Source organism: Panicum virgatum, chromosome 9K (assembly GCF_016808335.1).
Source record: "Panicum virgatum strain AP13 chromosome 9K, P.virgatum_v5, whole genome shotgun sequence".
Taxonomy (NCBI): Eukaryota; Viridiplantae; Streptophyta; class Magnoliopsida; order Poales; family Poaceae; genus Panicum; species Panicum virgatum.
In genome coordinates, this window is record NC_053144.1 from 8228329 (window position 1) to 8255722 (window position 27394).

Consider the following 27394-nt stretch of genomic DNA (forward strand, 5'->3'; position numbering starts at 1 on the left):
ATGTCGCTTTCAAGGGCTACGGCTGACCAATCATAGAGCACCTTCGAATGAAACTTGCCACCAGCGCTGATGGACACGCTGCCACGCTGGTTACTTGGCGGGTGCGCAAGGTAATGAACTCCCGATTCACTTAAACTAGCTATCAAATTTAAATAGAGAACCCCGGCCAGCTACGGCTCCTCACGCACAGCAAGTTTCCAAGTCTTCTCCACGCATACATGTACTCGACATATGCTTATTTAAATAAGTAGAACACTACCTTTTTAAAAAAAAATACTCAGTACAACTTAGGTACTCATAAAACGCGTGCACACTCACCTGTACGAACACCCTTATATAGGCATCCCAAAGGCCCCCCTAATAACTACTTGTGTCAAGGATGCCACTGGTTCTTCACACGATCCATTATGTGCCGATCGAGCGTAAACTTTAGCAATCCTGTATCTAAACATCAAGTGCTAAATTTTAGCACTAGTGTACCTAAACATGAATGCTAAAGTTTATTCAAGATTTATGAACTTTAGTAAATATATAAATGTTGATAGGCGCTAAACTTTTAATTTTAGCCCCTCCGACCGAATGGAGCCTTACTCGTCGACAGCGGCCGACGAGGCGATCACCATTATCGAGCGAACAAATGCTGCATGCCTGCATGCGCGACTAGCCCCTCCCGGCATCCCGGTCCCGGCTGCTGCTCACCCTGAACCGTCCATCGCTGGCCACCCTGCCGCTCCGGTGACGGCGACCGTGACCGTGAGAGGCTGAGAGCGGTGACACTTAGGGGTGGTAAAGGGCCCAACATTTTGAACTAGAAAATCTAAGGATCGGGCCCTAAAAGGGCCGGGCTCTAAACATATGTATTTTTGAACTAAAAATTTTAAGGGCTTTATTGGGCTGTGAAGAGGCCATTAGGGCCATGGCCCATTACCACCCCTAGTGACACTTGACAGTACAGTGCAGGTGCGCTTGCAAGCGTCCAAGCAAGCAAGGCTCGCGGAAAGACCTCGGAATATGCCATCGCCACCTGGGCAGGAGCTCCTGGACGAGCAGATCCGTTCCGTCTTCCCGTCGCTGGCTGCCCCGCCACTCCGCCACCGCCAGGCCGCGCGGTGGGCCCCGCCCAGTCCCATGAGAGGCACGGGAGCTTCCAAAAAGGAAAGGAACAGCGGGCGAGAACCGCAGGACAGGATCGGAGCCTCGGAGAGGAGGGCGGCGGCCGGGGGAGGCGACTACGTGTGGACGTGAGGCCCTCGCGCCGGATAGCGTCTCGACTGGGGACGAGCCACCGAGAGAAGCTTCCACTCCTCCGCACACCGACGCGGACGCCACCTCGCCCTCTCTGACGGCCCTACCCCACGTCGCGATGCCCCACAGGTCAGCTGGCCGGAGACGTGGGTTCGTCGGCGGGGGATTTTTCTGCGTCGTCTCCTCCCCCCTGCGCCCCTACCTTCTCCCGCTCTCCACCGTGCCACGCCGGGCGCTACTGGAAAGTTTTAAAACTCACGGGGAGCTCGGAGGCGCGACGACCGCCGCTTCCCCACCTGCCATTGCCGAGGAAGGGAGCGCGCGGGACGGCGGGAGCGACCTAGGCCGGCGGGGTCCTGCAGCGTCGCGTCGGCGATCTGCGATGATGAACCTGCGCGTCGCCACCGCGGCGCCCTCTGCGGCCGGCGCGCGCGTGCTCGGCGGGGGCGTTGCGCGCGTGCCGCCGCGCCCGTGGGCGCTCCGCGGCAGGAGACGCCTCTCCGTGCGCATGTCCGTCGCGACCACCGAGGCCGCTGCCGCCGCCGTGGGCGCCGTCCGTGCTCCTCTCTCTCTCCGTGCCTGTCCTTGTTTAGTTCTTCCTCTCCTCGGTTGTCGCTCTAGCTAGCTAGATAGCCACGACTCACGGGTGCTCGGTTGTCGCACGCAGTCCGAGGACGAGGCGCTGGAGGCCAGGAACTCCAAGACGGTGGTGGCGGTCATCCTCGGCGGCGGCGCTGGGACCAGGCTCTTCCCGCTCACTAAGCGCAGGGCGAAGCCCGCGGTGGGTGCTTCCTCTTCATCTCTCGCAAAAATTATCACCAAATTAAAATGTGGCACAAGTTCTTTGTCACTTGAGAGGATTTAAAATTCAGGCAGCTTTAACTGTTGATTTTTTTTCCTCTGCATTTCAGGTGCCGATTGGCGGCGCGTACCGGCTGATCGACGTGCCGATGAGCAACTGCATAAACAGCGGGATCAACAAGGTGTACATCCTCACCCAGTTCAACTCGGCGTCCCTCAACCGCCACCTCTCCAGGGCCTACGATTTCAGCAATGGCGTGGCGTATGGAGACGGATTCGTCGAGGTGTGACTGTGAAATTCAGGCTATGCTTGCACTCTAGGGGATCACGACCAGGCTACAATGATTTGTGGCGATGATCTGACACGTAGGGAATTCAACTGTTCTTCAGGTTCTAGCAGCAACACAGAGGCCTGGAACGGAGGGAAAGAGGTGGTTTCAGGGTACAGCCGATGCAGTTCGGCAGTTCGACTGGCTTTTTGATGTACGTTTTTTTTTTGTTTTTTGTTCGGCTATCACATACGACCAATGCCTTCTTTTTCCATGGACATGAACAACCGTGATTCAGAGTGTTAAATGCGGTGCAAACATGCCCATGTGGTGTCAATCCAGTGCCAATTACCCAAAGCCACAGATATGCCGATGCTTTAGTGGTCACTGAAATTAGTCTGATGCTTGCGTGGTGAAAAGCATTTCCGCAATTTTTTTACTAGTTCAAATGGGACGGTCATGAATTTATTCAATCCAAATGTACTGCTAAATTCTCAATTATACTCATCTTAATATACTGCTGAAAAATACAATGTTGTTCCTTGCACAAACTGTAATGTCTTTTTGCTCTGCAGGATGCCAGAGCTAAAGACATTGAAGATGTGTTGATTCTTTCTGGTGATCACCTCTACCGTATGGATTACATGGACTTTGTTCAGGTCAATACCACATATAAATCATCTCTGCCATTTGGCTGTTCAAGTAATGCATTTGTAATTTGGTTTTTGCAATTTAATATGCAGAGTCATCGGCAAAGAGGTGCAGGCATCAGCATATGTTGTTTACCAATTGATGGCAGGTGACTCTCTTTACATTTCAGCAGCCAGTAGAGTCAGGACTACTCACCAAATCGGTTTTACATATATATTTTTTAGATTAGTTTGATTTCATTGCTCTGTTTCGGAGCATATGATGAGCTGTCTTTCATGTGTTTCCGCATCTTTATTTGGTCCTTGTGGACGTGAGCATGAATAACTCTCTTTTATATGTCAGCCGGGCATCTGATTTTGGTCTAATGAAGATAGATGACACTGGAAGAATAGTTTCATTCAGCGAGAAGCCAAAAGGAGATGATTTAAAGGCAATGGTAAGTTGGATTTTTTCCCCAAGCCAACTGTCATGTAGTTCTTATGCTACACAATTTAAAATAAACTTTTAGTTGGCTCAATGTGCCACCAGGTAGTACTGCATAAACGAGAATGAACATTAAAATTAAAATACAGAAATTCATGAGGCGTTAATTATTCATTTTTTTTTTGCAGCAAGTTGACACCACGGTGCTAGGCTTATCAAAGGAGGAAGCAGAACAGAAACCCTACATAGCGTCAATGGGGGTTTATATTTTTAAGAAAGACATACTCCTAAACCTTTTAAGGTATGGCAATTCAACTCACTGGAGCTCATAAAAAGGGTCAGTAAATAATATATTTGGTTACCATAAAAGGGGGTTTTGAATACTGATTTTTTTATGTTAAATGATTTAACTGCTAGTAGATCTTAAGCTGTACTGTATCATCGTTAGGTCAGATGGCGTTTTCCCACTGCGAATGATTTTGGTTCTGAAATAATTCCTGCTTCAGCAAAGGAAATCAATGTAAAGGTACGTAAGCGATCAGCATCGTAAGTTCATTGTTGAGAACACAGGATTGCATCACATTTCTTCTAATTGTCTGTCAAAAATCAGTATACCATGCATGCCTAGGAAGTAATACCTCCAGTCAGTTTTATATGACGTTCCAGAAAACAAAATAAAACTGCATGAAAGTCAGAAATTACTGTATGAAACGGCATATAAAGCTAACTAGAGGTACTACGATGTCACAATTTTTCAGCAGTACCTTTACTTCCCTTCTTAAGTTGCAATCACGCCGTGAAACTTGCATAATTAAAAGGCATGCATAACAGCTTTGTTGTGTATTAAACCTGTTTGTAATATTATTTCCATAATTGCGCACTTTCAAAAAAAAATAGAAAATGGAAAAGTTCTGGAAATCTGCACTTTCATATCATGGTGAAATGTCTAATATCGAATTATTTCAGGCATATCTTTTCAATGATTACTGGGAAGATATTGGAACTATTAAGTCCTTCTTTGAAGCAAACCTTGCCCTTGCTGAGCAGGTATGCCTTTTATGATTTCTGCATACTACTGGAAATATCTTTTCTACCACTTTGCTTTCAAAGTTTGTATTTTTCTAGAAAAGGACTACTGAAGAGAATCCCTTTTACTACACATGTTCATTCATGCTCTAACTTTTGGCATTGGTTTTCAAACATTCATGTTGCGATGGCCGATAGTGATAATGTGAAAGTGTGAAACCTTGAACTCTTTGTAACTTGTGTTCACCCTTTCGTTAAACTATGCAGCCTCCAAGGTTCAGCTTCTATGATGATGACAAACCAATGTACACATCACGGAGAAACCTACCGCCGTCTATGGTCAACAATAGTAAGGTACTATGCTTTCAATCTGTACTAGAATGGCTCATCTTGCCCTCCCTTTTTTTCTGCACCATTTTTTGTGTTCCCAATTCCCATATATCATTTATTTCACATTTATAGTTTTAGTTAGCAATTCATTGATCAAGCATCATAATACTATCTGGTTTCTATCTAACCTTCTAACATTGTGATGTCTGCAGATCACTGATTCAATCATTTCCCATGGATGTTTCTTGGATGACTGCAGGATAGAACATAGTGTAGTTGGAGTCCGTTCTCGGATAGGCTCCAATGTGTACCTCAAGGTTAGCTTCTTTGTTGATTCTATTTAACTATCGCAACATAGAGAAACAAATATCAAGCTGATTTATTTATTCTAGTTGTCGTGGTGCTGCAAACCACGGCCGGGTGGCGGAAGGCACCCGCCCTAGCTCAGAGGGTGTGTACTCGGGGGCTAGCCAGTCCCAGATGGATCTCACTCAAGAACACGATGAACACGGCAAGATTTAGAGTGGTTCGGGCCGCCGGAGCGTAATACCCTACGTCCACTGTGTGTTGTATTGCCTTCCCACGAGAGTGAGAGAGGTTTCGAGAGCTTGTGTGTCCGGAGAGCCTGTAGTGCGCAGCGAGCGCCCCCCTTTTATATCTCAAGGGGGGCGCGTACATGGCTGTTGGGTCCCCGACAAGTGGGCCCAACGGTGTAGTATAAAACAACATACTGTTCATACATCATGGCGTCGCAGGCAACGGGGATCTCTCTCCTGGAATCCCTTGCCTGCTCCTGGAGTCTCTCATTCATCATGTCCAGGCGCTGTCTTTTCGGGACGATGCCAGACGTAGCTAGTGGCGTCGCCTGCCACATAGTTGAACGGGCTGTGTAGCTTGCGGCGTAGGCGGCATGATGGAAAAGTGCCGTGCCGTCGTATCCATTTAATGCTGCAGACGGGCTCTGCGCGGGTGCGGCACAGGCGGCTGCACTGTGTACCTTGGTAATACACGGTGCACAGTGAGGCATGACAAAGGCTGTCTCGCGTGCCGCGGCAATAGAGCACGCCTCAACCATCCGCATTAAATGCGGTGGGTGGGCGAGTCTCCTTGCGGAGGACTCGCGCTCGAGCCCGCGCCCGTGCCTCCGGGACACGTGGCGGCTCCGGACCCCACGCGGTAAGGGGGTCCGGATGGGCGCAGGAGGTCCCGGACCCCTATGGGGGGTCCGCGGCCTCGGCTGTCAGCTCGGAGCTTCCCTTCCTTAGAGACACGTGGCGTCTCCGGACTCATCCCCAGGTGGGGAACAGGTCCGGGGCCGTTGGCCTGGTGAGGAAAGAGCCTGACCGGTGGGGCCTGGCTACTCCATCCTTACGCGTAGTTACGGATAACTACGCGGGTCCTGCCTTGCTGCAGTAAGAGTGGGTATCCCTGCTACAGGGTACCGACAGTGGCCCCCGGGCCCACCTTGGGGGAGGTACGAACCCGCAGGTGGGGCCACTACTGCGATTTGGCTCTGCATAGCTTGAAGCTTCTTGCTGCAGAGGTCTTGACCGGCTTTGACCATCCATCGGGTTGTTTGCTGCCTCATCACATCGCAACGGCTTATTGACTCATGGCCCCCACGCACAGTGGTACACCTAGTCACGCGCGCGACGCTCGGCATTCTTGCGGCCGGAGTAAACGGATCATTTACCACCGGCGCAGTTCCCGAAAAGCTCGGCCACGCCAGCGCTTAATACGCGCACGTCAGCTCAGCTTCCGCCTCGCTCCCCGCGCGCGCGGGCGACGGTTCAGATCCTGTCTTTTCGCACCCTTGTTGGTTACCCACTCACCCCGCCAGGTGGGCCCGGGCCCCCATGTCATGGACTGGGCGGTTAACGCCAGGCGCGGGCGTCGCTTGGGTTCCGGCGACGGTTCCGGGGTGCGCCGGTTGAGTCAGGCTTTATAATGGGGCGTACCGCATTCCGCGGTTACTTTCCCGCATTCGTCTTCTTCCTCCTAGCCTTTGCGCCCCTTTGCCTTCGAGCTTCCCTTGCCCTTCTCTCCCCTACGCAGGCTGCTCCTCATTCCACCAAGAGATGGCATCCCTTGTTCATCCCCGCCGCTACCAGACCGAGGGAGAGTTGAACACAGTGCGCCGCCTGCTTGGGTGGAGTGCTCAGGAGACCGGCTGGGGGGTGCGAGCAGGCTCGGTTCCCCTTGGCAACCTCCACGCCGGGGAGTTTGTGCTATTCACCTCGCACATCTCCACCGGCGTGGGACTGCCGATTTCTTCGTTCCTGCTGCTGCTGCTGGAAGACTTCGACCTCCAACTTCAGCATCTGACGCCCCACTCCCTCCTTCTGACGTCCATCTTCGTGCACTTATGCGAGATGTTCGTGGGAGTGCGGCCCTGCGTCATCCTCTTCCGCTACTTCTTCATTCTGGTGAGGTCCGGAAGGAGCAAGGACGAGGTGGGGGGGTACTACTTCCAGATGAGGAGTGACCTGGCGACTCCTTACATTCCCGGCCTTGCTGGCGGAAAGTGGGAGGAGTGGTGCAGGGATTGGGTGATCGCCACCACCGAAGCCAACGAGCGCCTCGCCCTGCCGACCAAGGGGCCCGCCTCCGACAAGGCATCCTGGAGGGCCAAGCCGTCGCTGCAGCCGGAGTTCGACTCCGTGCTGGACAAGATCAGGTCGCTGGCGGAGAGCGGCCTCACCTCGTGGCACGTGCTCGGAGACTTCGTGAAGCGTCGGATCGCTCCCCTGAAGCAGCGGCCGCGTCCTGCGTGGAACTTCACCGGCCTCAACGACTGCAGCAGGACCCAACGCGGAGAGGGGAGCGACCTGACCCAGGAGGCCTTGGAGGTTCTGGTGCGGAACGTGACGGGGGACGCCTTCATCCCGGAGAACCTGATCCTCCCGCAAAGCATAGTTCCCCTCTGCGAGGACCCCGCGAGGGTGGCGGTGCTGGCTACCCTGCCAACTCTGGACGACGGGGGACTGGCCCCACGCCAGACCGGAGGCGACCCGAACCGTGGGCTCCAGATCCCTGGCGCGTCCGGGGATCAAGCTACGCTGAGCGCTGCGGGGTCCGGCGCCACCACGAAGGGGAAGCAGGCCGCGGCTAGCAGCGCGGCCGCAGCCGGTTCCAGCCGGGCACAGAGCAGCTCCGGTGCATCGTCGGGAGACGCAGGCCGGCGCAGGCTACTCAGGGGCGACGGGACCCTGGTCTCGGAGCCCGCCGCGAAGCGCCAGAGGTCTTCTGAGGGCGCGGGCCAAGGTAGCTCCCGGGCTGCCGGCCCCCACGCATCCTCTGGGGCGGCTGCACCACCACCATCGCCGCCGAGGAATTCCTCCCGCCGGCAGCAACAGCAGCAGCAGCGGCAGCAGCCGCAGGAGCAGCGGCAACAGGCGCGAGGGCGGCAACAGCAGCAACAGGTGCAACCCCGGGTCGCGCCCATGCTGCAGCCACGGGGACAGCAGCAGCAGGAACAAGCCCGGGTTGCGCCTGCATCGCAGCTGTAGGGGCAGCAGCAGCAACAGCAGCAGCCGCAGGAGAAGAGGCCGGGGCTCCGAGGACGCTGGGTACCCGGTACCTCTAGGTTAGTGTTATCCTGCTTTCTTCCCTTACGCCAGTGCTCTGCTTTTTTCCAGAAGGCTTTTCCACTTTGTTGCCAAGGGTCGTCGCCCCAGCAGTTCTTCCACCATCGCCGGTTCGTCGGCTGGTACCCAGGCGTCCGCGGCCTCGGCGTCGACGGCAACGGCGATGGCGGGTGCGGGACCCTCAGGTACAGCGACCTATGCCAGCCCGGTGGTGCGCAACGTGATGCTGACAGGCGCGTTATTTCCAGACTCAGCGGCACACAACGCTGCGGCGGCGGAGGCACCTGCGGCAGAGGCAGCAGACACAGCGGCGGTCGGGGCGCCGGTGCTGGGTGCAGCCGCGCCCAACGCAGCGACAGCGGAGGCGCCGGTGTTAGGTGCTGCCGTACCCAACGCAGCAATGGCTGAGGCGCAGGCGCTGGGGGCATCCACACCCGACGCCGCGGCGGCTGAGACGCCGGCTCTGGGTGCAGCCGCACCCGACGCGGCGACGGCGGAGGCGCCGGTGCTGGGGGCAGCCGCACCCGACGCGGCGGCGGCGGAGGCGGCGCCGGTGCGGGGCGCAGCCGCACCCGACGCGGCGGCGGCGGAGGCGGCGCCGGCGCCGGGCGCAGCCGCACCGGACGCGGCGGCGGCGGAGGCGGCGCCGGCGCCGGGCGCAGCCGCACCGGACGCGGCGGCGGCGGAGGCGGCGCCGGTGCTGGGCGCAGCCACATCTGACGCGGCGGCAGCGGAGGCGACGGAGACAAGTGCTGCAGCAGAAGCCCCCACCTCCAGCTCCGGTCCTGTTGCAGAGGAGGAGCTGGTGGTGGTCTTTGGCAGGCGGCTCCTGCAGCTCCAACTCTCGGAGGAGGATGTGACTCCCCTCCCCCAGGTGCTGTTTCAGGTCCGGCGGTCGATCGAAGAGGCAACCTCCTCCGCCGAGACGGCCTTCCGGCGGAAGTGGTCTGCTCTGGAGAGCGAGCGCCAGCGCCTCTCCAACTGGCACACCCGCCTGGGAGCGCAGACGAAGGCTGAAGCCTCCCGCGCTGCAGAAACTCGGTCGAAGCTCAAGGCGGACCAAGAGGCCTACCGAGCCAACCTCAAGAAGGTGTTTGACCGGGAGTTCGCAGTGTCGAACCGAGAGTAATCCCTGGCGCAGCGGGAGCAGGATTTCACCCTGGAGGTTGTTGGCTTCGCGGCTCAGCGGTCCGACCTCGAGACTCGTCTCGCGGCTCAGCAGTCCGAGCTGGAGACTCGCAGCCAGGACCTCGAGGTCCGGAGGCAGGAGCTCGACGTCTTCTCTGCGACTCTATAGGGATGGCGTGAACAACTGCAGGAGAGAGCCCGCCAGCTGACTGCCGACGAGGCGGTTTTGGAGGAGGGCCGGAAATCCCTCGCTAAGCGGGAGGCCCACGCCACCGGCATAGAGAAGGAACTCGGGCGCCAGCGAGACTCGCTCAAGAAGTTGAAGGACCGGGTGGAGGAGAGGGAGGCCGAGCTCGAGGAGAGGTCCTGCAGGCTCGAGGAAAGGTCCCGCGAGGTGGAGGTGGCCAAAGCGGCTCTGGACACCCGGGTGCGAGAGGCGGTCCAGGAGGCGGTCCGGAAGCACCAGGAGGACCAGCGCGCAGGAGCCCAGTGGATCACTGACTGGGCGGCCGAAGCGAGCCTCGCACTGGTGCCATTTGGGATGAGCCCAATCCAGGTGGCGGAGCCGCCAGCTTCGATAGCTGACGCCCTCCCAGTGCTGAGTTCTGCTTCGGATAGGTTCCATCGTCTGGAGCCAGTCCTCGCTGGTCAGCTTGAAGCCGAGGGTCGCGAGCTGATCCGGATGGTGGCAGAGCACATCCTGACCTGCCTCCGGAGCCATGACCCGGCCATGTCGCTGGCCCCCGTGGTCAATGGCCCTGTAGCGGAGACGGAGGCAGCCGCTCGGGACAGCGTGCGAGTGGTCGTTGACTTCGTTGCCGCCTACTTCAAACGGGAAGCTGCGGACCCTTGAGCTGGGCATTGTATCTTTTTCTTTTTGCACTATGTAACAAACACTGTATTAGTTGAAATTTTTGAAATAGAAGAAACTTCAACTTAGCTGTTTGTCAGTTGTTGATTTGCGGTATGCAGCACCCCGGCGCCCTGGCCCCCTGGCGGATAGGTTCAGTTGCTTGGACCTGTCTGCCATCTGAGCCGTAGAAGATATTCCGGACCTCCTTGGGCATAGGGCTGCATAGTTTGTAAGACGAGCAAGCGCCTTGTTCCTTGTGTAGCATACAAAACTATAGGGAGAAGAATCAAGTTCACTTATACAGTAGCAATGATACTGCAACTTAGCTGTTTGACGCATGCAGAATCCGTTCATGATGTGTGGGACAAAGCGGATGCTCCGGGCCCCCCGGGAGATAGACTCAGTTGTTTTGAGTCTGTCTACCATTGAGACCGGATCTTGATCTGCATGAAGGCTTTGAAGCGGATGCTAGGACCCCCTGGTAGGTAGGCTCAATGGTTTGAGGCTGGCTACCACCAGTCCGGACTTAACCTGTGTACCACTTCAAATTTACAGCTTAGTAGCAGGCCCGCGGGACTTATCCCTGACTAGCACCAGGCTGGTACTAGGTCTGGGGCTCTAGATGCGCAGGTCCAGGTTGCTCAGTGCTTGTTACAGAGTAGTGGAGTGTGTAGGCTTAGGGTACGGGACCAGGCTAAGGCGCTACACAGGGCTCCGGACCATTCCAGGAAACAGCACGATCTTCCCGGACCTGGCTTCATCGACCCAGGCCTCTCGCAGCAGTGGGCAAGGTCACTTTGTTGTACTCGATCCTTTGAGATATAGGACTGGACATGCCGTATTGGACTTAGGGAACCAACTCTTGAGCTAGAACGGGGTCCGGGCCCTTAATTACCCAGCTCCAGGTACTAGAGTACTCGTTACAGGGTGGTGGAGTGTGTAGGCTTTTGGGTACAGAACTAGCTAAGCGGCTACACAGGACTCCGGACCACCCCAGGAAATAAGCACCCGCTCTCCAGAGTAGGTCCTTAGGGTTCTGGACTCCTCTCCAGCAGCAAGAGGGTCCGGATCTGTACGGCAGTCCAGCAACTCAATTCAGATCTTAGTTGTAGCAACAAGGGTAGAGGTCCCCGCGGGGGTTAGAGAAGTAAAAACTTGAGAATCGGAATGCGAATTTAAATTTTGACACAAAGACAGAACTGGGAGAAACTATTTCCTTTACAATCTTGATGTACATGGCTTGCGCGATGGATGCCAGAGGCCGGGTTTACGAGGTCGGACCTCTACCGTTCTGAGCCGCGCGTTAGCCGACGGTGCGATGGATGCCAGAGGTCGGGTTTACGAGGGTGGCCCCCAACCGCTCTGGGCCGCACGGTAACTCTATCTTATTACAAAGAAAAAGTTTATTTCCCGGCTCTGCCTAGGTGTAAAACTTACGCAGATGCTCTATGTTCCATGGGTTGGGCAGTGGCACTCCATCTTCTGTGGCGAGGCGAACGCATCCGGGCCGGCATACCTCTGTAACCCTGAAGGGCCCCTCCCAGCTGGGGGAAAGTTTGTGGAGCCCTGCTCGGCTCAGGATCCGTCTGAGGACGAGGTCGCCAGCCCGAAGCTCCCTACTGTGCACGAACCGTTGATGATAGCGCCGGAGCGCCTGGTTGTATCGTGCATTTTGGATTGCTGCTCGCCACCTTCGCTCATCAACGAAGTCCACGTCGTCACGCCGCAGCTGTTCCTGCATGGATTCGTCAAAGGCCTGGACCCGTGATGAGCCCAGGTGAATTTCTGGGGGAAGGCATGCTTCAGCCCCGTAGACCAGGAAGAACGGAGTCTCCCCGGTGGCTCGGCTGGGTGTGGTCCGGTTGCCTTGTTGAGGCTGGTGTAGTCGATGCACATCCGAAGCTTCCCGTTGGCCTTTGGGACGACGACCGGACTGGCCAACCACTCGGGGTGGTGGACCTCCTCGATGAAGCCGGCGTGTAGGAGCTTATGGACTTCTCCGCGGATGAAGTTCCGTTGCTCCACGGACTGCTTCCGAGGCTTCTGGCGCACCGGCGTGGCGTCGGGGTAGATCCCCAGATTGTGCTCGATCACTTCCCTGGGGATCCCGGGCATCTGTGACGGTTCCCAGGCGAACACGTCGACATTTGCCCGGAGGAAAGCGATGAGCGCGTCTTCCTATTTCTCCTCCAGGTTCCCCGCGATGCGGGTGGTCCTGGTGGAGTCCGCTCCAATCTGCACCGTCTTCACGGGAACATGGTCCGGATCGGATGGTTGGACCTTGGGAGTCTTAGCAGGCACCTTGGGTTGCGAGGTGGATGGATCCTCCTCGAAACGTGCAGCCTCTGCCGCCAGAGCATGCAGTCTCTCAACCGCAGCGACGGCAGCAGTGCGGTCGCCCTGCACGGTGAGGACTCCGGCAGGGGAAGGCATCTTCAAGACCAAATACCCATAATGAGCAATGGTCATGAAGCGGTAGAGCGCCGGCCGGCCAATGATGGCGTTGAACGGGAGGTTCACTTCCGCAACATCGAACAGAACGCTCTCTGTGCGGAAGTTCTCCTCGGTCCCGAACGTGACCGGCAATGTGATGCTCCCCAGAGGGAACACCGGGTGTGGGCCCACTCCAGAGAATGGGCGAGAGGGAGTCAGCTTGGACTCCGGGATCTGCAGCTGCTTGAACGCTGCATAGCTGATGACATTGAGGCCAGCCCCACCGTCAATCAGCACGTGATAGAGCTTTACGTTGGATATGACAGGATCGGTGACTAGAGGTAGTACGCCCGCTCCGGCCATATTCTCCGGGCAGTCGGATGGCCCGAAGGAGATGGTGGTGTTCATCCACCTCTAGTGCGGCGCCGCCTTCGGGACCCCCGGCTTCACCGAAAGGACCTCCCGGCGAAGGTTCTTCACGTCCCGTCGGGAGACAAGCTCTCAGCTTCCGCCGTACATTACGTACAGCTTCTTGCGGCGGTCGCCGTTGTCGGAATCGGAGTCGTCGTCGTGGTAGACGCCCTTCAGCTCTCGAGCGGGGGATTGGTACCCCAGCTCCTTCTCCCCAGCGGCGGCCCCGCTGTCGGAGGCCTTCTCCTTGCCGGCCCGCTGGCGAGGAGGGGGTGAGCCGTCTTTGGAGGACTGCTCACGCCGCCCACTGACCCGCTTCGCGAGCTTCTGGATCTCGCGGCAGTCAGCGGCGCTGTGGCGAGCGGTGGGATGCACTGGGCATGAACCTCCGCTTCCACCTTGCGGGCGAGGGCATTTGCCATGTGCATTCTGGCCCCCAGCCGTTGCTGCCGCAGCCGGCGCCGCCGCTGGCACTGCTGCTGCAACGACTGGTCCGCCGGATTGCAGTTCCCCGCGATTCCGGTTCTTGTTCTTCTTCTTCTTCTTGCCACCGCCCTGAGCGGTAGCACTGGAGCCGCCAGCCTTGGCGTCTCCGTCTTGGGGGGCTGAGTGCCATGCACGGCCCTCAGCGGCCCTGGCACACTTGTCTGCCAGGGAGAAAAGCGTAGTGACGCTTTCCACCTCGTGCGTCGCCAGCTTCTCGAGCATCTTCTCGTCACGTACCCCCTAGCAGAAAGCAGTGATAATAGATGCATCTGAGATACGAGGAATGGTACCCCGTACCTTGGTGAAGCGCGAGATGAAGGCCCGGAGCGTTTCTCCGGGTTTTTGCCTCACGGCGTGAAGGTGTGCCTCCACACCATGCTGCTGGTACGCACTGGCGAAGTTCACTGTGAACCTCGCACAGAGCTCTTCCCAGGACTGGATCGTCCCAGGTGTGAGGTTCATGAGCCAGGTCCGGGCTGGCCCAGACAAGGCTACATGAAAGTAGCTTGCCATGACGGCGCCGTTACCACCAGCCGCTGTGATGGCGGTAACGTACACCTGCAGGAACTCCGACGGGTTAGTGGTACCGTCGTACTTTTCCGGCAGGTGGGGGCGGAACTTGGATGGCCATACCACTGCGCGGAGGTGCTCCGCCAGCGCAGCGCAGCCCACCCCAGCAACTGGTGCGCCTGGCTATATCCGGGCGTTCACCGGGGGCTTGGGTGCTACCACGTCCAAGTCGGCGTTGAGGTTGCGGCCCTCAATGTTAAGACGGCGCTCTCGCGCCCTCTCAACGGAGACGCGGGCATCCTCTCCCGCGCGCCGGCGGTTGAGCTCCGCCCGCAGGTCTTCTGTTCGTGCACCCCTAACGGTAGGGGAGTGCACGGATGCCGACGCACCGCCCTGACGCTGGCGGTAAGGTACCACCGCGTTGCCGGGCGGAGGTCGTTGCCCAGTCCTTGCAGAACTGGGGGAGGCCTGAGCCAGGTGGAGGAGACGGTCAACGTCATCCCGCCACTGCTTCAGGGCTTCTGGCGAGGCTGCTTCAGCCGGGGGGTTGCGAAGCAACTCCCTAGCCGCTGCCAGCGCTCCACCGCTCGCAGCTTGTGAGGGGGCCCTTGATGGGCGCCCTGACTCTTGCCGGCGAGCAGCGCGCGCCGCCGCCGACGGTGGCTGCTCCGCAGGCACAGTTGCCCCTGGAGCAGGAACACGAGGGGCGTGTGGCGTGGAGGACGCCACACCCTCCGTCATCTCTACGTCGTCCACACGAACCATGGGGCCGAAGAAGAGATGAACTGCGACCAGCTAAAGGCCCCTACCTGGCGCGCCAAATGTCGTGGTGCTGCAAACCACGGCCGGGTGGCGGAAGGCACCCGCCCTAGCTCAGAGGGTGTGTACTCGGGGGTTAGCCAGTCCCAGATGGATCTCACTCAAGAACACGATGAACACAGCAAGATTTAGAGTGGTTCGGGCCGCCGGAGCGTAATACCCTACGTCCACTGTGTGTTGTATTGCCTTCCCACGAGAGTGAGAGAGGTTTCGAGAGCTTGTGTGTCCGGAGAGCCTGTAGTGCGCAGCGAGCGCCCCCCTTTTATATCTCAAGGGGGCACGTACATGGCTGTTGGGTCCCCGACAAGTGGGCCCAACGGTGTAGTATAAAACAACGTACTGTTTATACATCATGGCGTCACAGGCAACGGGGATCTTTCTCCTGGAATCCCTTGCCTGCTCCTGGAGTCCCTCATTCATCATGTCCAGGCGCTGTCTTGTCGGGACGATGCCAGACGTAGCTAGTGGCGTCGCCTGCCACGTAGCTGAACGGGCTGTGTAGCTTGCGGCGTAGGCGGCATGATGGAAAAGTGCCGTGCCGTCGTATCCATTTAATGCTGCAGACGGGCTCTGCGCGGGTGCAGCACAGGCAGCTGCACTGTGTACCTTGGTAATACGCGGTGCACAGTGAGGCCTGACAAAGGCTGTCCCGCGTGCCGCGGCGATAGAGCACGCCTCAACCATCCACATTAAATGTGGTGGGTGGGCGAGTCTCCTTGCGGAGGACTCGCGCTCGAGCCCGCGCCCGTGCCTCCGGGACACGTGGCGGCTCCGGACCCCACGCGGTAAGGGGGGTCCGGATGGGCGCAGGAGGTCCCGGACCCCTATGGGGGTCCGAGGCCTCGGCTGTCAGCTCGGAGCTTCCCTTCCTTAGAGACACGTGGCGTCTCCGGACCCATCCCCAGGCGGGGAACAGGTCCGGGGCCGTTGGCCTGGTGAGAAAAGAGCCTGACCGGTGGGGCATGGCTACTCCATCCTTACGCGTAGTTACGGATAACTACGCGGGTCCTGTCTTGCTGCAGTAAGAATGGGTATCCCTGCTACAGAGTACCGACACTAGTGCTCTGTAGTTGGCGGCTAATGTGTTGTTTCATCTTTTTTCCCTGCAGGATACAGTAATGCTCGGTGCTGATTACTACGAAACTGATCCGGAAAGAGGACAACTGCTTGCTGAAGGAAAAGTTCCCATTGGGATTGGGGAGAATACGACGATTCAGTATGCAATCATATTTTACTATGCAGCAATGGCTCATTTTTAGACATCATCGTTTATTCACTCTTAATGTGTTCCTTTATTTTGTTCTCTGCAGAAAGTGTATCATAGACAAGAATGCGAGGATAGGGAAGAACGTGACGATCTCCAACGCTGAGGTACGCATGATCTCTGCTACCTCTTTCATTCGGTAATAGTACCAATGACTACCAGATTAAACAGTGTATGAATGTAATTATGTAACCATGAGTTGCAACTTGCAAGAAATTAAGATGTCCACAATGTATATGTTACCATGAGTTACAGGATATTTTTGTTTTTGCTATCTATGTCAACTATTCAGAGAATGTCCCGTCAAACTCTAAACAAGACTGGCTGGCTGTTGGACCCTTTTGCAGGGCGTAGAGGAAGCTGATAGAACATCCGAAGGATTCTACATCCGATCCGGCATCACTGTCGTCCTGAAGAACTCAATAATCGCCGATGGATTGGTCATATGAGCTGAAAAAAGCTCACCAGACAGGCATTTGCAGCATAAATAATGATAGGAGTTCTTTGTAGTTTTACAATAAGCTGTGACGTGCAGCATTCAAGAGCTTTTGCTTGTCTATACAAGATCATTTTTGTTTGCAAGCCTGCCCTGTCTCACCATGTTTTATTTGACTAAAGGACACTGTTAGACCATGAACATTTTCTGTGATTCGGCACTTCAGTTTTACTGGTTATTGGACAATGTACACAAAAAGCTTCTACCACCTTTCAGTTGGCAAGTTGGTCCATGTGTGTTGCATTTCCTTACTTTTTTCCAGATCCATCGTGTAACCAGGTTATAAGTTGCATGTGCCAATTTCAATGTGCTTGGTAAGATATAAACTTTAGACAGATACAGCTGTAACATACCTTTTAAGATCAAAATAGATTTATGTAATGAATGGAACAGTCATACAGAATTCTGTGGTAACTATCTGATGAAAATGATTGTTGAATGTATTTCTGTTTGCTTGTCTGAATTATCGATATTATACCAACTTGTTGAACCATAATCCAAATGCACCATACACAATGTGGTTCTATTACAAAATAATCACATTGCAGCCGATGAAATGACTATTGAAATGGTTTTGCAACAATAAATAACACATTGCTCAAAGAACCCTTTATGCTAGAGTACTCAGAAGAACATTTTGAGTTTATGCCCAGTCACCTAGTGAGATCAGAACAGGGTAAGGACTGCATTATTGTCAGCAATCGGTACAATATGAATCAGGTAAAAGATAAATGTGGCAGCCCAATGTGTGCATTTTTTTCGCAATGGAACTGCTTTTGTTAGTTTCTCTGCCTTATGTGTCATCCTAAACTCAGGAGTTTTTGACAGAAACCTATGCCCCAATTTATGTACACATGTTTAAGCATTTGTCATGAAACAGACTTGATATCTTCTTCGGTCGGTGGGCATATGTCCAGCTTCTGCTCCTGTTCCTGTTCTGGCATCCTGACCAATAAATTAGAAGGTTTAGCGATTGTGTATTTCATTATATACAAAGTAAGTTTTCGAGAGACCTAGTCATTGCTCTAGGCAGCTATATCCACTGATAAATCAAATGAAGAAATTACATCTAAACTGTTTCATGAAAGTTTGTCCCTCACTGTCTAAACTAATCCCAAGATAACTCTGGAAGTTTACATTTGCTGATTTGCACAACATCATACAGCTTCCAGACTATTATTTCAAATACAGTGAAAGAGCGTGCTTACATCCCGGAGTCAGTTTTGACCATGGTTTGATTATGCTCCACAGGAAGATCGATCAAAATTTTGTCATCTGTATCTCCCTGCACAAGTAAATTAGAAGTGCCATGTTCAGATAAAACTTCGATTCAAGAAAAAGCGTTCAAATAAATAAGTTTCTATTACAAAGATGGCACACCATTTTACTTGGATTGGCAGGATGCTGCAGAGTCATTTTGGGGGCATGCAGAGGACTTCTTAGAGTACCCTGAAAATTTCAAATGTTAGCTAGTAGGAATGTTACTAGTAGGGCCCACAAGCACATGCTAATCAGGTAATTTGTTGGCCAATCAGAATATCTTACTAGGATGTTGGTCAATTTAAGGAGAATGCTACTTTTGCTTTGACATGAGAAGAAAAGGGAAGGTATAAAACATGACAAGAGGTGCTATGATTGACATAGAGAAAGAAGTACCTTATTTGCCCACATTAGACCACAAGCATTACAGAGGGACCTTGGACCAGCTGGGCCCCTACGCATTGCTGGGGTAAGTCTTGAGCTGATGCCACAATTTTGGCAACTAGCAAAACAGGCCAACATTAGTCACTACATGGATGGAGCAACTTTCTGCATATGAAACTGATGTAACATGATTTGCACATACACCAGTCAAACAGTTGATAGTTGACAAACATGACAACCAACTCACTGGGTTTCTTTAAAATGATCATCCTCGCCGTTAGCTGGAGAGCCACAAGCTACAGAAGAACAGGCACCATCACCAAAATCTGACCTCCCAGCAAATTGGCCTTTACACCGTTTCATCCTGAGAGTATTGAAAAGTTTGTGCAATGTATGAAAAAAATAATTTACAGCAAAAAATTTAGCAGAGATCTTTTGAATGCAAAATATGGTTATCCAGTGCCTGTGGCAAATAAATCTGGGACGTGTTCCCAGTGGTGAATGGTGGGGGCAGCAATAGGTTAGGCAGGGCTTGTTCCCTGGCAGCTGCTTCAGAAAGTAACAGGATGATAAAAAAAAAACATAAACGCCTTTTCTTGCAAGGTTAGAACACAAAAAGTGGTGGCTGGATTGAACCAGCTTCGAAGGTGTGGGAAAAAAAAAAACGGTATCAGAAAAGCAGGAGTAATAAATGGAAAATGAGTGCCTGGAAAGGTAATGGCAAATAATTAAAACTCCAGAATATCACAATCGGTTCCATTCTCCATAGAACCCATCTAATCTTTTATATGATACTTCTTCCAAAATCCAAAACTAAAAGGCATAAAAAGCAAATCCTCATTCATGTTGATATCTAACTGAAATAAAGTGTTTTAAGCATTCACTTTGATTTTATAACCATGAACGTTTAAAGATTTCTCACTAAATAAGGTAGTGTCTTATAATGCATCAGAGGCTCAGAGCACATTGAGTAAGATGCCTGTAGCGCACAAATACTCTGATAGGTAGATTCCATGGTGCATATCAACAGAGTGATGTGAGAAAAGAATTGATTCTGATCCTCATACCAAAGAATACTTTCACATTACGATGTCTAAGGCTCAGTACAACATCATTTATGTGGTCTAGCAGTGTCAAACATTAAGGCTTTGTTGCTGTTGGTGGTGGTAGCAGACTAGCTGTGTTAAACACAATCAAGCCCACAATAAGCTGATAATTTCACTAATGTGGACACGTGGACTAACTAATGCAGATTTTCTTACAGATTTCTCAAATCCCCCAAAACAACAGCACGCCTTTTTTAACCAAGAATACTTATAAAATTCTCATGATGCGCGAACTTTAAAATGCTAAATATGCATGCCCCCTGTGAATCTGTGATATGTTATGATGGTCAGATTCTGTGCAGCATAATCATATATCATCACAACACATATGAGTGGCATGAGTTCTGTCCGTACTTTTGGGCGACCTCCTTGCGCACATTGTATCTAATTCTTTTATCATAACATCTTTCCTTTCTCTTCTCACGGAATCTCATTAATGAAGCAAACCTTCTAGCAGCCACAGTTGTACTCTGCACATATGAGACAACACTTTACGAGGAGAAACTGGAAATAGTTATAAATCCTTACTACAGACATTTTGTAGCCAGTGGATACCTTCTCATCATTTGCAGTAGGAACAGCCCTGTTTACTAAATCAGGCGGAACCTCGTACCCTCCAAGTACTAACAGAACAGCCTGAACCTGTTCAAAAGGAAACTTTTAGTTGAGTTTCTGGATATGGCACTCTAACACGCTCGCTTACATGTGGCCCCAAGATACACATGTCAGTGAAACAATTCCATCACTATATACACTCAAATGAAATCAATAATGATCTAGGCACAAGTAACCCTCAAAATCTTTAATATGGTTGCATCCTGCTTACTTTGTTATTATTCATTCCAGTGGAGCTTTTCACTACACCTGGCTTCACCAGGGTTCATGATTGCATCTACAATCACTCTCCTTACTAATACTGTATTTAAGGAATTGAGCTAGACAAAAACAGTAACACCATTAAAATGGAAGACAAGTAAAACCAACTTGTAACTTTCAAACCAAATCATTATATATCGTTTCATGATTAGATCCCTTGTAACATTTTGAAAGTATGACTATGACTTTGACTAATCCAGATACTTCATCTCGATTGCTCACTGACAGCAGTTGCCTAATTCAGTTGGCTCCAGCTTTCCAAAGAATCTCCCCCAAACAACGAGATTTTTCTTTGAAAGAGGACAATCATAAAAATTAAAATCCTCAACTTGCCAATGAGATAAGTAAATCGTATAAAACACTATAGTTTAACCCAGGACCACATATGAAACATGGTTGCAGAGTTTCACATTTTGGTTCCAAAGACTAACAAAACTTAGCAAAGAATATATGCTTCTGATCTAAAAAAACGAGCTTACACATTTATTGCAATTTTATTCAGCAAATATAACGCAAGTACAAATATGCTATTTGCTATAGTCATAGCAAGGAAGATATACTCCACTTTTCAGAAAACAAGCGACTTCACCGCAGGACTACTAGAACATCACAATACAGACAAAAACTGTCTAATCTATCAAGAAACGCCCTACTCTTCATTGAAAATGTCAAACAAAAAACAGTAACATTCAGCAATCAAGCACGCAACCTTGATTCCACTAGAAGTCTAGAACAGTATATTTTTTGAAACGAAATTCCACTAGAACAAGTATAGCCTGATCGAAGAATAGCCAAACTTATTCAGAATAGCATCAGCCCTCCCTTTAGACATCGACGACCAATAACAGTGACATCAACACTCTTCGGCGCAATTACGCAAGGGAACAGAAGGACATCAGCTATTGTCAGCAGAAAAAAAAATCACAAACCGAAACCAATATACCCACAACCGATAATCAGTTCCCCTTAAATTTAACACAGAGCATTAAAGGCGCAATTTGATTATGTGCGACCCAATAGCACAGCGTCTCCGGAAAACTCGAACATTATTTGCCCATAAAACGCATAATCCCACGGCGCAATTCGTCGCCGGCACAGGCCATCTCCAGCAAAAGGAACCGCGACCACCGCAACAAGTCAACGCGACCAACGGGGAGAACCGAGCGGGGGCGATGGAATTCGGGAGGGTGCAAGAGGCGCGACCTTTTGGGGCGAGACGGGGTCGAAGACGTAGACGTCGCCCTGGTACACCATCGTGAGCTGCTCCGACGCCGCGCTCATCAGCGCCTCCGCCGCCGCCGACGCGGAGGCGTCGCCCCCGCCGGCAGCGGCGGGGCCATCCGCCGGGGGTGGCCGGGGATCGTGGTCGTCCGCCGCGGGCTCCGCCGCCATCGGCTGGGGATCGGACGGTGGAGATGCGCGGACGGGGGTGGACGGACTCGGGAGCCGCGCACGTGAGGAGGGGGTGGACGGGAGCCGCGCACGTGTGATGGTGGAACACCGATCATACAGTTATGCACCGCCGATGTACGTGTCCGATCGAGGGACGCCAGAAGGCTACCGGCTCCGCGTTCTGGCTTTTCCGCTTCCAAAACGAAAACTGAAGTCCGGTTTACGCCTTCTAGATGGGTTTGCGAATGTAACAATTTTACGCCTTCCTGATACAGTAGAGTGAAGTTTTTTTTGTTATAAGAACTTGAGATGAATTCGTCAGATTGACGTTTTGGAACCTTAACCAGGTCATGAATGTTCTGAAAGCCTATGGATCTGCCTGGACGCACAATACTATGAGCCCTGCATCATCAAGAAACGAACACCCATGACCAAAAACAGGGGTGTAGCCCGGGGGGGACCTATGGTTCCCAAATTTACATTGAAAATTAAAAATTTGATCAACATTTTAAATAAATTAGCACGGTTGCCCCCCTAACAATGAAAAAAATGAATTTCGCCCTTGACCAAAAACAATAAGATAGATGCTTCTGTTGAATAAAAAGGTTTTGCAAACCATTATTGGAAGTACATCTGCTGAATGGACGTTATCTTGCCAAAATAAACAAATTGCATAATAAACATAGATTCAGTAGTTGCATATGATTCCATGGGATTGTAAGCCTTGAAGGTGCGTTTCAGCATTTCACAGCTAAATTTACATGATCACGGAGAATGAAACAAAAAATTATGAAGCTGCAGACCTAATTCTGCTTGAAAATTAACTTGCAGTTCGATACAGTTGAACACACATCACCATTGACTTTGCAAATTGCGACACAACGCATTGCTAAATGCAATGATGGTAGGTCACAACCAGAACATTCACAATATACAACAAAGGTGCAGTCCACAGAACTTTATTCAAAATAGCTTGTTGATCATGATAATTCACTTGGACCATCAAAATGTTATAACATGATAGATGATACAGCTGAGAGCATATCTCCTTTTATTCAACAATAACCAATTCTTCTTTATAGACATTTCAATCTCTTTGCAACAGAGAAGATCCAGTAGACCAATAGAATAAAGTAATATTTTTCATGGATATTCTCCAAATTCAACTCACAGTCTTCAAATAGAAAAACTTTGAGATCTGCAATCCTAGTTACTCTCATGTCAGAAAATTTAAGTTTGCCTTCAAAGCAGAAATGTAGCAAGGCTATTGTGCAAAAGAGATTATTTTTGTTTGCCTAATCCTGCAACCTATCAGGTAGTATGGTAAATAAATGAGGTTTGAGGGCACATATTTATGTAGGATCAGAATGGCGTATGGAGAATAATAATCACCACATTAAAAAATCCAGTTAGCAGATCTATATTAGAGACATGCCACTTCATTTGAAACATAGCTTAAGTATGAATATTTTCTTCAGAGTTCACAGTTCCATACAATGTTGTGGTACTTGGAATTTTGAAATCTTGCTGGAAAGAAATGGTTTCTTATATGTTTCCCCCTTAAGATGTTCATGTTCTGCAATCTATCTATTGAAAATTTCTCACATGCTGCTCGACCATGCACTCTAAGGGATTTTTTTTTCTCCTGCGGCATTCTCACCCCATTTGTGTGCTCAATCTTGTGAATCATTTCAGAAACTACATGGCACTACTGTTACAGAAGAATTGAGAGGCCTTAAAAAATAACAGCAGCAATTTCAATCTTTCTGCTAGAACCATCAACTGGATTCACAAGCCGTTGTAGTAAACCAACCAATCTTTCAAGCATACCAAACATACATGATCAACTGCGAAGCATAACAAGTTCCTCTACATTCATAACACTCACTTGGAACTAGCCTGATCCTCCGTACCATTTTCAGAAGTTGCAACTTTAGCGAAGTCTAAGTCTCGCTTTTAACCACAACATAGCAACTTTGCATTCATATGTACACTTGACTACTTTAGCTGAAACATTTCGAAATTTCATAAATATCTTAAAACTGAGGTGCAGATCAAAGTAGTCTAACCAGGGCGCAACCATTTCAACTAATTACGCCCCTCGATGCGAGCAATGTTACAACAACTCCCTAAAGCACCAGTTTTGCCCCACTGCAGACAAACTTTACACTACCCTGGTCCCTGGGTTGCAAAAACTTAACTAAAACTAACCCTTCCCCTTTTGCCCAATCGCAACAACCACACACTGACAGGTGAAAGCCACATCACTACAATCCTCTTTTCAATAAACAATATAATCCTAAGATAGAACTCTAGTGTTCATCAACAAATTGCTCCATTGTGAGTAAAAGAATCTCTATTTTTCATACCATAAAACAAACAATCAAGATACAGAGCTCGAAGCAATATTGCTAAATCTAAGACTATTCCCCAAAGCCCAATTGGCATTTCCACCGGCAATGAAAATATCTCCACCGTCAATCTCACTAATTATTGCTTCCTTGTTCCAAAATTCTATCAGTTTCTTCGTACAATTAAGATAAAACAAATCAAGAAACGAGGCCATACAGAGCTCTCGTCGTCTCACTCGAGAACGATCTTGGCGCCGACCGCTCGCATCTTCTCGGCGATACTCTCCGCCTCCTCCTTGGGCACTCCTGCCTTCAGCACGGCCGGCGCCTTCTCCACGAGCTCCTTCGCCTCCTTCAACCCCAAATTCGTGAACGCCCTGAGCTCCTTGATGATCTTGAGCTTCGCCGCGGCGTCGAACCCCTCCAGCTTCACGTCGAACGCCATCTTCTCCTCCTTCGCCTTCGCCTCCTCGCCGGCCGCCCCGGGTCCCGCTGCTCCTCCGGCGAGCGGGACGGCGCCGCCCGTGAGGATGGCCAGCGGGGGGAGCTGGTCGACGCCGAGGCGGCCGCGCAGGGCGTCGGCGAGGGAGGAGGCCTCGAGGAGAGTGAGGCCGCAGATCTCGTCGACGATCCCGGAGACGCGCGGGGTCGGGGTGGCGGCGGTGGAGAACGCGGCGGCATGGAGGGTGGGGCGTGGAGTTAGGAGGCGGCGGAGGTGGAGGAGGCGCGACGCCATTAGGGTTTTCGCGGGGGAGAGAGAGGTGACGCCGTCACGGCGACCGGCCGGCGTGCAGCAGATCACTTGAAGTTGAAGTGAAGAGGGAGGTCGTTTCGTCACTTGAAGACATGAAGGCGTATTTTCATGGATTACGTAATGAAGCCAGGAAGGCGCATGGAACAATCCTCTCATTTTATGTTGTGTTTAGCGAATTTTGTTAAGATGAATTTTTTGACCATAAAGTTTCGGTATCAGCGTTTGGTATTTAAAGTTGTGAGTTGACTTTTGCGGTAACGAACAATTGTTGATCTGCCATCAGATCACTGTCATGCAGACGATTGAAGTGGTGTCAACTGTCATGGCGCCAATAGAAGGCGAGTTGGTATTGGTAGTGGTTGAGTGGAGCTGTGGAAGCACGCAATTGACCTTAAAAAAAAAAAAGTTGAAGCACGCAATGTGTTGCCTGCGCAAATATTATGCGATTGTGAACGTTGAAAAATCACGTACTACTTGATCGGAACAGATGTCGTTGAACTTTCATTTCCTTCTCGATCTTTCCCCTGTGCTTCGCACCTAACGCGGTTCAGAATGTTTCAGCAATGCTTGCCGTCCATCTTGGTCAAACAAAACTACACTGTCTACAATCGAGACCTCTGAACCGTCAGCCTCTGCAACTAGTCCGCCCAAAGCACGCACCGTACCCAACCTGCGCAGCCATCGAACGTTCTCGTCATCTAGTAGTTTACCTGTCCCGTGCCTCCATTCATATTCCAAAAGAGCGTGCATGCAACAGGCTCCAACCTTTTGGTGTGTCGTGTGTGTGCAAAACTTCCAAAGCTGAAACTGATCATAGCATCACTTCTAATCTCGAGTCACCATTGCAATTTTGTCCAGTATAATAATCGAGTAGCACGATGAACCAAAGAAATCGTCATCGACATCAGTAGAATTAACGATCTTTTCACGGACTTGATCGATTCCAAGCCCCATTACTAGTCCAACAAATCGTCAAAGAATGGACTATATGTCTGCAGATTCGCAGCAGAATCTCTCTCCTCAGATAGATAACCTCGTACACGACGGCCCGCGCGGCGTCGACGTCGTGAAGCTGGGACCCCGCCGACCGCCGGTCGCCGGCGCCAGGATCCGCACGGCGACCGCCGAGCTCCGACTGGCCCTGGCGTCGTCGCCGGCCGAGGACGACGGCGGCGGCTTGTAGTACATGCGCGCCGTCTGCGGGCAGTGCGTGCGAGTAGAATCTCGCCGCGACGCGCACCCCCATGTCCAGCATCTCCGCGTGCCGCGACATCTCGATCGGTGCCTTCTCTGCGGGTCGGGGTGGCTTTCCGTTCCCGTGCGTGCGCTGGCGCTGTAGCTCTGACCCCGTGGGTCCTTGCCGGCGACCACGTAAAAAATGGTGGAGGAAGCGTGGCCGCCGCAGCACCAACGCACGAGCTCGGACGACGACGGTGAAGGGCAGTGGATGGACCGGTCGTTATCGTGCGTCGCTGACAGAAAGATTTGAGGTTTCAGAACAATCGATCGTATCGCACGGGCGTGCTACTCTGAATCTCTGATGTCCTGCCCCGTTGCCAAGCCGGGAGCATGTGTCGCTGGCGGGGATCAGCACATTTGTGTGTGTCCCGCTCCTGCTCCCGACCTCCCGTGGGGATCAGCAAGCATGAATGTGTTGCGGGTGCAAGTCCTTGAGCACCGGCTAGTCACACCTCTCTGAAAAAAAGAGGGGCCATTTCCATCTTTCTGAGCACACAGCAAGCGGCAACGGTGCCTTAGCGGCAGCGGCGGCGGCGGCGTGATCCGTGCTCGTCGGCCAATGGCCGTTTGGTGCGCTTATAGGGCCAGCGCGGTCTTTGGGGTGCTGAGGCCGATGCCTTGCCACCCTTCTTAGTGTGAGGCAGGAGATGCTGGGCGAAAATTCTACACGGCTCCGATCGGTGCCGACGGCAGCAACACCCCGTGGGTGCCGTTCCTTTCTTGGATGCGTCGTCGAGGTACCTCTTCTCTCAGTTCCGAAGGTAAGCTACGCCTAGGTTCTGCTAGGCAGGCGACGGCAGCGCTAGGGTCCGCCCCTGCTTGCTTACGGTGGGTGAGTACCGCAACTAGGAATTTGAGGAACCCCCGCTTAGAGATTCGACTAGAAGCTGAACATGCTGATCTCCTGTATAACACGAGATGGTGAGCACACATAGATTTTACCCATGTTTGGGCCTCTCGGAGGATAACAGTCCTATGTTCTGCTTTTTTTTTTGTATATTTTGTGGTTGTATATCGGAGAGTATAATGACCGAGCTCGTGCATAAGCTCTGAGGAGAAGCCGTCCCCTCTTTCTACCCTGGGTCTTCTTTTTTATAATCCAAGAAGGATCTCACATCGGGTTGCGTATAGAGAAAATAGGTGAGAGCAAGGTTTATAGCGGCGGTGCCGGCTGGGAGGGAGACGGTGATGATGGCGGGCCCCGCCAGCTCAGCCAATGGCAGCGGACGGAGGGACTCTCCGCCGGCCTGAGCGAGCGCGGAGCGAGACGCCCGTCTCTCATCCACATCAGCTCCCAGTT

At 52.1% G+C, this 27394-nt stretch overlaps 3 protein-coding genes across 4 annotated transcripts; 1 reads left to right on the forward strand and 2 right to left on the reverse strand.

Moving 5' to 3' along the window:
- Positions 1-1225: 1225 nt before the first annotated feature.
- LOC120649856 (glucose-1-phosphate adenylyltransferase large subunit 1, chloroplastic/amyloplastic-like) lies at positions 1226-17117 on the forward strand. 2 transcript variants are annotated; one of them, XM_039926766.1, is made up of 15 exons: positions 1226-1798; positions 1913-2026; positions 2157-2330; positions 2437-2529; positions 2891-2974; positions 3059-3114; positions 3309-3402; positions 3578-3690; positions 3843-3915; positions 4356-4436; positions 4683-4769; positions 4958-5062; positions 16082-16188; positions 16283-16343; positions 16584-17117. In XM_039926766.1, exons 1-15 carry the CDS (start codon positions 1364-1366, stop codon positions 16683-16685), a joined length of 1779 nt encoding a protein of 592 aa, XP_039782700.1. In that variant the 5' UTR covers positions 1226-1363; the 3' UTR covers positions 16686-17117. The 2 variants fall into 2 exon arrangements, with proteins under 2 accessions (XP_039782700.1, XP_039782699.1); XM_039926765.1 differs by having other exon boundaries at positions 1349-1798; positions 2891-3114.
- Positions 17118-17266: 149 nt separating this feature from the next.
- On the reverse strand, positions 17267-21843 carry LOC120649857 (GATA transcription factor 19-like). Its single transcript, XM_039926767.1, has 8 exons — positions 21562-21843; positions 20038-20124; positions 19837-19952; positions 18624-18740; positions 18389-18494; positions 18113-18181; positions 17941-18017; positions 17267-17677 (listed from the first exon to the last, which is right to left on the reverse strand). The coding sequence occupies exons 1-8, from the start codon at positions 21748-21750 to the stop codon at positions 17602-17604; spliced, it is 837 nt and encodes a 278-aa protein (XP_039782701.1). The 5' UTR covers positions 21751-21843; the 3' UTR covers positions 17267-17601.
- A 2171-nt stretch (positions 21844-24014) lies between these two features.
- Positions 24015-24928, reverse strand: LOC120649858 (50S ribosomal protein L7/L12-like). The gene has a single exon (XM_039926768.1). The coding sequence runs from the start codon at positions 24835-24837 to the stop codon at positions 24334-24336; it is 504 nt and encodes a 167-aa protein (XP_039782702.1). The 5' UTR covers positions 24838-24928; the 3' UTR covers positions 24015-24333.
- Positions 24929-27394: the final 2466 nt, after the last annotated feature.